This window comes from Papaver somniferum, chromosome 5, assembly GCF_003573695.1.
Source record: "Papaver somniferum cultivar HN1 chromosome 5, ASM357369v1, whole genome shotgun sequence".
NCBI classification, from domain to species: Eukaryota; Viridiplantae; Streptophyta; class Magnoliopsida; order Ranunculales; family Papaveraceae; genus Papaver; species Papaver somniferum.
In genome coordinates, this window is record NC_039362.1 from 203856170 (window position 1) to 203864529 (window position 8360).

Consider the following 8360-nt stretch of genomic DNA (forward strand, 5'->3'; position numbering starts at 1 on the left):
AGCTTCACAAATTCATCAAGAAGTGAAAGCAAAACTAGCAGTTTCTAACAACAAGTACAAAGAAGATGCAAATCATCACAGAAGACTTAAGACTTTTAATGAAGGAGAGTTGGTTATGATTCATTCGAGGAAAGAACGATTTCCTACTGGAACTTACAACAAGACAAAAATGAAGAAGTATGGACCATTCAAGATACTAAAGAAAATAAGTGATAATGCTTGTATTGTTGATCTTCCAACAGATTGGAACATCTCTAATATTTTCAATGTCCAAGAAATTTTTACATTTCATGGGGATAATGAAGTTCTTTTTACCAGCAAACTCGAGGACGAGTTTCTTTCAAGAAGGGGGAACTGATGTGGTACATCCTTTGTTCAAGACAACATCAACTATGACAAGTTGATCCTTTTACGAATGAAGCAACTTTGACAAGTTGTTCTCGTTCTACTGAAGCAACTCTGACAAGTTGGTTCCATTTTGTAATCAAATTTGTTTAGTTTACTTGCTTTACAAGTCTTTTGGCTTTCCTAGTTTAGTTAGCTTTCCTTTTTCTTTTCTGTTTTACGGTTCTTGTGAACCTATTTAAAGGCTATGCCTTCTTGTTTAAGGGACATCTTATTATTATTATTCTCAATCAAGATTATTATCTTTATCAACTCTTTCAATTCTCTTATTCTTAATATTTTGATTTCATCCTATTTGTATCTCTTTCGTCTCTTCGTGTCGTCTGCAATCTCCGTATTGCGTTCTTCTCAACAAGTTCGTAACAGGTTCTACATTACTAAGAGTAGCATTTTGTGATGCTTTGAAAATAATGGTTGCAAAATACTATCTTATTATGTCGTACTAAAGTACTACTACCTAGCGCACTAGTCTTGATCTGTGGATACGATAGAAGCACAAGTTCTTCTTTGACTAACCTATAAGTGCCTTGAAGTTTTTCGCTTGTATGTTATGCTCCAGTTTAAGTAGTCATCTCATTACAATTATCACCAATTTGTATCCGCCAAAGGGTTTGCTAATTTCTATAGATCAATAATACCAGTTTTTTTTTTTGCTTTAGGAAAAATGTTATCGGTAACTTGCTAATATTCATTTACATGTGATATGTTCAGACACAAGCATCTAATCCATGAGCTTTATTCGAGGAGAAGCCTCAGTCCATGGAGGAAGCTTAACTCTAGTCAGACCCTGTGCTCCTAATCCGGAAGCCGGAGCGGTATAATAAAGAACTCATCAACTTAATAGGATATTTATAGTTAACCAATTGATTATATATACGGGAATTTGTAAAGGTTAATTTAGATATTATGAAATTTTCTGGCCTGAATCATTCAAATTTGGTTCTGACTCGTAAGTTTTGTAAAGATAGATTTCTGCAGGCTTGCGAGGGTAGGAGTAGAAAGTATAATGCTCAACAATTTTGGGAGTAAACCGTTAATTTCTGCTTAGAGGATAAGTATATTCAAGTCCATCGTATATTCAGCTTTGGTCTCAGATTCTCAATGTCTGAAATATAGTCAAGTCCATTGTATGTATGGCTTAGACAATGCGAAAAACAAAATGATTTTGTGTCATATGTACATTTTCTCATCCCAGAGATTCCAATTTTTGCTACATTTTAGGTCAACCGAATCGGTAGTTGAATAGGCAACAAATCGTTCATTTCATCCGATCCATTATAGGGGCGGGAATATAAAATATGCCTCTAGGACTCTCTCTAACATGCGCTACCAGATAAGAACAGCTCTGCTCTTCCCTCACCGATTCCGGTCCAAATTCCGTTTAATGGGCGCGGAAGATTAAAAAAACGCGGGAGTTTAGTCATGAAAGCATTGTCATCATCATCACTGCTGGGTTCTTATTGCTCTTCTATCAATTCCAGTTTTTGTTTCGGCTTTTCCAACCATTACTCGTTCAATCCTAATCTATCCATTCGCAAGAAGAAGAGGAACTATTTGCCTCGAATAAACAGTCTTAATGCTGTTGTTAAAGGAGGAGAATCAGTTGATGGATTTTTTGTTGTAGATGATGATCTTCAAGCACTATTTGGGGTAATGAATCAATCATTTCTGTTCTATTTCATTTTTCTCATCTCCTTCTACTTATGATTTTCCACCTTTAATTAGCAGATTTTACCAGAAGATTTGCGAAATAATCTACAAAATGATCCAAAAAGAGGACAACTTATAGAGGTTATATTAGATTTAGGTCGTTATCCTGAAGCACGTTTTCTTGGTGAATCTGGTGGACATTATTTGAGGAATACTGAGGTAATAATTCCGTTGATTCATTGGGCAGAATTTAGTTTAAGTGATTAATTAGGTTTGTGTTTAATTTTGATTTTATTGGGTAGGTGTCGATGAAAGAGTTGGAAGAAGCTCAAAGTGTTGTTGGAGAATTTGGAGGGGATAATAGGGCAGGTATTGAAGGTACATTGCATAGGATATCTGCAATTAGGAGTCGAAAAGGGTTGATTGTTGGTTTAACTTGTAGAGTTGGAAGAGCTATTAGTGGTCACATTGATATGGTTCATGATCTTCTTCAGTATGGAGAGAGCATCTTGTTTCTTGGGAGGTAAAGGGAGTTTTTAGCTGTTAGATTTCTCAAGTAATCTCGTCTTTGTAGTCTAGAATTAAACTTTTCTTCGTACTGCTTGACAGTCTTATGTGATATCTTGAACTGTCATAATCAAGCAATTCATTACCGATACACACACCTATCTATGCTTGGAATATAGAGTATAAGTCATAGGAAATGTAATTACTTGCCAACAAATTTCCCTTATGGTATTGCAGGCCTGGAGTAGGCAAGACTACTGTCATGCGTGAGATGGCTCGTGTACTGGCGGATGAACTTCACAAACGAGTGGTATGCAGAGTTTCTTTTTCTCTGAATGAATGGTATCTACGTCATCAGGGGTGTCAATTAGCATCTATTTACCTCTGATTGGTTCTGGTTATTGCATTCCAATATCCAATGACCAGGTGACTAGCAGTTAGCCTCTTCGACACCCCTCATATGTATTGCATTATGAGCACTTTCATCAATCTGATTTTTATTCTCCTACATCTGAACTTGATAATCATTGAAGTGTATATAGGTGATTGTAGACACCAGCAATGAGATAGGAGGTGATGGTGATATTCCCCATTCAGCAATTGGGGGTGCACGGAGAATGCAGGTTCCAGAGCCATCCATGCAGCACAAAGTCATGATTGAGGCAGTAGAGAATCACATGCCTGAGGTGATCCTAGTTGATGAAATCGGTACTGAAGCAGAATCCCTTGCTTGCCGTTCTATTGCAGAAAGAGGGGTGATGCTCATCGGCACTGCTCATGGGGAAGTGCTCGTGAATATAATTAAGAATCATATTCTCTGTGATCTGGTTAGTTTTTCTTTCTCATCATGAATATCTTCAAAGCTTAAAGCGAAAAAAAGATTCCTCTCTTCGGTGCTCCTCATTTATAAGCTTTAGACTGAGGAACAGGCTTGATAATTGAGGACTTGATCTTGTCTTGATCCGTTAAGAAGCCTTATTAGATTTTAAGTTTTTCCTTTACAGTACACATATATAACTTCTTCAAGAGCTTGGACTTTTTCTTTTTTGTTCCATCAATATTTTAGATCTTGTGATGCTCGTCAGTCGCACAAACTTCTGGTTTCATTCTTTAGAGTTAAAGTATAAAGTTTCTTGCCTATAGAACCCTGTCAGTATAGAATTATAAGTTTAATTCTTGATTATCGTGAACTGATGATGATTCCTCGTAGAAATTATCCAGATTGGTGGAGTGGAAACTGTTACTTTAGGAGATGATGAAGCACGAGCTAGACGTTGTCAGAAAACTATTCTTGAAAGGAAAGGTCCTCCAACATTCCCTTTCCTGATTGAGATGAGGGAAAGAAATTACTGGGTAACACATCGGGTATGTTTACCAAGTGTTATCTAGAATTGTTTTCCAGATATTTAGGATAAATGCATAAAATTTATCTCTCTTGGATCCTTTTTGCAGACAGAAAGGAGTGTTGATATGTTACTGCATGGGAAAAAGCCATTGGTTGAGGTAATTCTTTCTAGTGAAAAATAATAAACAGTTTAGTTCAGAAAGGAATATTGGCTGCACTGGACAGTGACTTGAAGAATCCATAGACCCATGCCTTTTTGGCTGCCAACCAGAGGCGTAGGCAGTCTAAAGCAAGGGTGTGCAGTCGCACACCCTGCCAAACTGACTCCCAAGCCTAATTTAGGCCAATTTATAGATTAGGGTATTTGCAAGCCTAATCTTGCTTCGTTGCACCCCCTAAAAAAAAATTTGCACCCCAAAGTATAATTTTGCATCCCCTATTTAGAAATCTTGGCTCCGCTCATGCTGCCAACCTTTACCAAGTAACAGATGAGATCAGTTTGCGTAGTACATCCAAATTTACCGATTTCCAGACATTTGATTTGTGGGCATGTAGGTTAGATGTTGTACTCTTTCACTGTGATGACTCATTATTCTTAATAAAGCTTCCTTTTGAAAATATGAAAAGTTGTTTTCTTTTTGCAAAGCACGTCTCGATTTTTAAACATCTTAAACTATTTATCTGATGCTGAACCTAAGTTTGCATTTGAAAGGATAAATAACATTCATAGGTGGTTCACAAAATAGCTCTGAATCCGCGGATCTCCGGCCGGATTCTGTTAGTGTTATGGCTAGCTGGCAATAGCGTTAAATTGAGCACTTGTTTGGAGCTGTGCACCAAGGGTCTAATGTTAAGCAGAACTGATATTTCTCTCTGCTGTCAGGTTAGAAAGAGGGATGATCAGTTCAAGGTTGTGATAGAGAGATGGAAAGCATATGATGGAGATGGGATTTAAATTGCACGTGTCATCTATCGAAAAGGTAAGTTATAACCAGTCTCGTGGAACTATTATCTTTCTATCATTTAAGTTGTAAAGATGTTAAGGAATAACAGGTACTTATCAACTGAAACCTTACATGCAGAAGTAGGCACCACTGGCTAGTTTAGTATCATGTTGAACACTCATGAGTGTCTTGTCAAGCACTCGTCATTTGTATCCAGGGAGGGCTAGCTGGTATCCCATTCCGTTTGAAAAGTGCAGTCTCGATAAGCACCATGGGTAACTTTTCAAGTCATTCAATTTGCTAGAACAAAATCCTTTACTTTTATTACTTTGTTATGGCGGGTTGATCTAAAATTAGGATTATCTAAAATCGGGTTTATTTAATGTAGGCAGTTGCTGGATGGCACAATTTGAGGGAAAGAAGATGATATGTCTGTTTTTCTGTAAATGCATTGTAATCTGTATCTGTAATTTTTGTAGATTAATCTGTATTCTCGTAGTGTTTGTGGTACCTTAGGAGCCACTGTCGTAACCACACTTATTTCTTCATGTTGTTATGTAACCCCCTTATCTTCTATTTTGAATTCAATGCTTCTTCATTATAATGTTAATCCATCATATCTACCCGAAAACATAATTGCAGTAAATAGCATTTTCTTTCCCAGTATCCTTGGCTTGCTTTTTTCTTTTTGGAGTTTCAGTATCCTTGCCCCCTTGCTTGTAAATATGCTTAAAATATTGGTTATTAAGAGTCTCGTGCCCAATGCTTACTAGTTGGGTTTGAACTTTTGAACCAATACACCAGTAAAGCCCTGCAATGTGGATAAGAAATGATAGGTGACAGGAAGGATGAGGTCCAGATTACTCTAGAACTCCATTTCTGAAAATTGTAAAACTGTGTATCTGGAAATTCAGGTGCCATTCTTTGCTGCAGAGAAAATGGCAAGCGCTGCAGTTCTTAGACATCAACCAGCAGTGCATTCTTCTAACTTCATCATCAAAGCCAATACCACACGCAGAATCTCATCGTCACTAAGATTAGTAGTCAGGGCAGCAGCTGGGAATACAGAGAAAATGGCAGCTGAAAAAATGGGGATTAAGATTGAGAAGAATCCTGATGAATCCAAACTCACCAGCCTTGGTGTCAGGACTTGGCCCAAGTAACTTCCTCTCTGTCTATCTATCTCTGTGTACTAATAACATGTTCTTGTTATCTTTACTGTGTTGTTTTATCTTTATGTGTTGATTTTTCTTAGTGGGGATGTCCTCCAAGCAAATTCCCATGGACATATGATTCAAAGGAAACATGTTTTCTCTTGAAAGGCAAAGTAAAAGTGATTCCTGATGGTGAGAGTGACTTTGTGGAGTTTGGTGCTGGTGACTTAGTGGAATTCCCAAAAGGAATGAAGTGTACATGGGATGTTACAGAAACCGTAGACAAGCACTACAAATTTGAATAAAAAAATCTTTCCTTTCTTCCTCATTATTTCTTCTCTTCCGGTATGATGTACGTGCACATATAATGTTGAGAACAGTCTACTCTAATTTGTGGTTAATACAAATAAAGCTTGGGCAATCTTTCTTTTACGTTAGATCAAGGGTTTTACTTCATAGGTTGGAGCGTTTACTGTACTCCACTTTCCTTTCATATTGAAGGATTGAACCTATGGTGGAAGTGAGATCCCAAGTGGAAATCCTTCAAAATCAAGGAAAATGAAAATGACAAAGCAAAATAATTTATTTATTTTAAATATTTTTCTTTCGCCAAATGAGACCGTGAAAGAATTGGTGCGTTTGGGAAGAGTGCGACTCCTCCACCATACTGGCACATGAGTTGCTGCCGCAGAAGAATAATTTCTCAGGCGACCTAAGCGCATCACCTTATAATTCGAAGGAAAAAAAATAACCAAGTTTATTCCGAATTTCCACAGAAGAATATGGCAGCATGGCTGATAGGTTGGCATCTTCTTCCTTACAATTTGGTGCTTACGGACAAATTTGCATCTCTCATGTCAACTGTCTGAGGGTAATAAGTAGGCTAGCCCAAATACACAGCCACCTTTTTAATGGGCGGACCAAGTAAGGGAGGGAGGACCTTGTATATGGTCATTTCTTTTTGTAAAACGTAAATGATCAGTTGACACAAAAAGATTGGAAAAGGTCTGGGCCAAAAAACCAAAAATACCTTTTTGAACCATTTTTTTTCCTTCAGACATTTTCATAAATAAACCGAAGAGGAGGAACACTATGTATTAGACATTTTTATAAGTAAACCAAAGAGGAAGGGCAAATAGGTAGACATTTTCGTAAATAAATCAAAGAGGAAGGGCAAATAGATATAAGAGTCAAATAATATTATAATTCCTTATGTATCCTAATTTTTAGGGGTATAATTGGTAACCAAACTTCAATATAACATATCTAAAAATCTGTGCCTTGAAATTTTACAAATTTTAAAGTTTTTTAAAAAAACTACGCAATGAGTACAAACAACAATATCAAATTTAGAGTTTTTACGAAAAGTTCGGAGGTATTTATTATTTTAGGCACACATTTTCGACAATAAATGTATATCAATTATGCAAACCGCCACAAAGGATACATAATACTTTATGTAGCCATATTTTGGTTTATGCGTCAACTAATTTTCCGTTGTAAATAATAAAACGATACTCCCCCCGTTTCAAGAAAAGTGATATTTTCACTTTAGGCACAATTCTCGACATGGTTTTTAAACTCGTACGATTCACGAGTTGAATCGTACGAGTCGAGTCAGAAATTCAAATTTCGATTCAAGGCGCTTTTGTGAAGCGTTTCACCGAAGAATCGGACAAGTCAACCTTAGTCTACGCTTCAAAGAGCAGTCAAACCACATATCGTGCCTTTTTTTTTGTTGTTGTTTAGGGGTCGAACCAGTGACCTCGGGGAACTGAGCTCCATTTTGTGATTGATAGCGTATTTGCATCTTATTTATAAGAAATTTGGAAAATATATGTAAATTTTATTAAGCTTTTCACCTTATTCATTATTTTTTATAGGCAAATATACGATTCAAAAATGGACTGTGAATCTACGATTCACGATTTAACATATGATTCAATTCTTGAATTTTCAAAAACGATTCACGATTTGATTTACGATTTAAAAACCTTGATTCACGAAAATTGAATGCATAGTCATTATGCAAACCACCACAAAGGTTGCATAACACATTATGCAACCATATTTTGGTTTATGCATATAATAATTTTTCGTTTCAAGAAAAGTAATACTTTCACTCCGTTTCAGGAAAAGTGATATTTTCATTTTTTTCAATTTGGCCTATTTTTAAGCAAAAATGAAACTGGAGAAGTACCTCTTTTTCTGAAATAGAGGTAGTATATGTTAGACATATAGCAACCGTGACTGACTAAGTCACGATGGTTTGTGTATCTTTCCTATTATACGGATATATATCCTACTAATTGAATATCTAGGAAATCTGTGTAATCTAGGAAAGCTTTGTATATT

The 8360-nt window shown here is 36.5% G+C and overlaps 2 protein-coding genes across 3 annotated transcripts; both read left to right on the plus strand.

Annotated features, from left to right (window-relative positions):
* The first annotated feature begins 1743 nt into the window (after positions 1 to 1743).
* On the plus strand, positions 1744 to 5477 carry LOC113284369 (uncharacterized protein ycf45-like). Of its 2 annotated transcripts, none has more exons than XM_026533811.1 (10): positions 1744 to 2055; positions 2134 to 2274; positions 2358 to 2578; positions 2800 to 2872; positions 3105 to 3389; positions 3784 to 3927; positions 4015 to 4065; positions 4791 to 4887; positions 4990 to 5126; positions 5240 to 5477. In XM_026533811.1, exons 1-8 carry the CDS (start codon positions 1828 to 1830, stop codon positions 4860 to 4862), a joined length of 1215 nt encoding a protein of 404 aa, XP_026389596.1. In that variant the 5' UTR covers positions 1744 to 1827; the 3' UTR covers positions 4863 to 4887; positions 4990 to 5126; positions 5240 to 5477. The 2 variants fall into 2 exon arrangements, with proteins under 2 accessions (XP_026389596.1, XP_026389597.1); XM_026533812.1 differs by having other exon boundaries at positions 5244 to 5468.
* A 203-nt stretch (positions 5478 to 5680) lies between these two features.
* On the plus strand, positions 5681 to 6442 carry LOC113284370. The gene is made up of 2 exons (XM_026533813.1): positions 5681 to 6009; positions 6105 to 6442. The coding sequence occupies exons 1-2, from the start codon at positions 5790 to 5792 to the stop codon at positions 6308 to 6310; spliced, it is 426 nt and encodes a 141-aa protein (XP_026389598.1). The 5' UTR covers positions 5681 to 5789; the 3' UTR covers positions 6311 to 6442.
* The last annotated feature ends 1918 nt before the right edge of the window (positions 6443 to 8360 follow it).

Excerpts from the sequence above, each read along its gene's own strand:
- LOC113284369 (XM_026533811.1), top strand. The coding sequence starts at position 1,828 with ATGAAAGCATTGTCATCATCATCACTGCTGGGTTCTTATTGCTCTTCT. Across the intron at positions 2,056-2,133 it reads ATCTTCAAGCACTATTTGGG|ATTTTACCAGAAGATTTGCG; the intron begins GTAATGAATCAA and ends TTTAATTAGCAG. Across the intron at positions 3,928-4,014 it reads ATTACTGGGTAACACATCGG|ACAGAAAGGAGTGTTGATAT; the intron begins GTATGTTTACCA and ends TCCTTTTTGCAG.
- LOC113284370 (XM_026533813.1), top strand. The coding sequence starts at position 5,790 with ATGGCAAGCGCTGCAGTTCTTAGACATCAACCAGCAGTGCATTCTTCT. Across the intron at positions 6,010-6,104 it reads TGGTGTCAGGACTTGGCCCA|AGTGGGGATGTCCTCCAAGC; the intron begins AGTAACTTCCTC and ends TTGATTTTTCTT.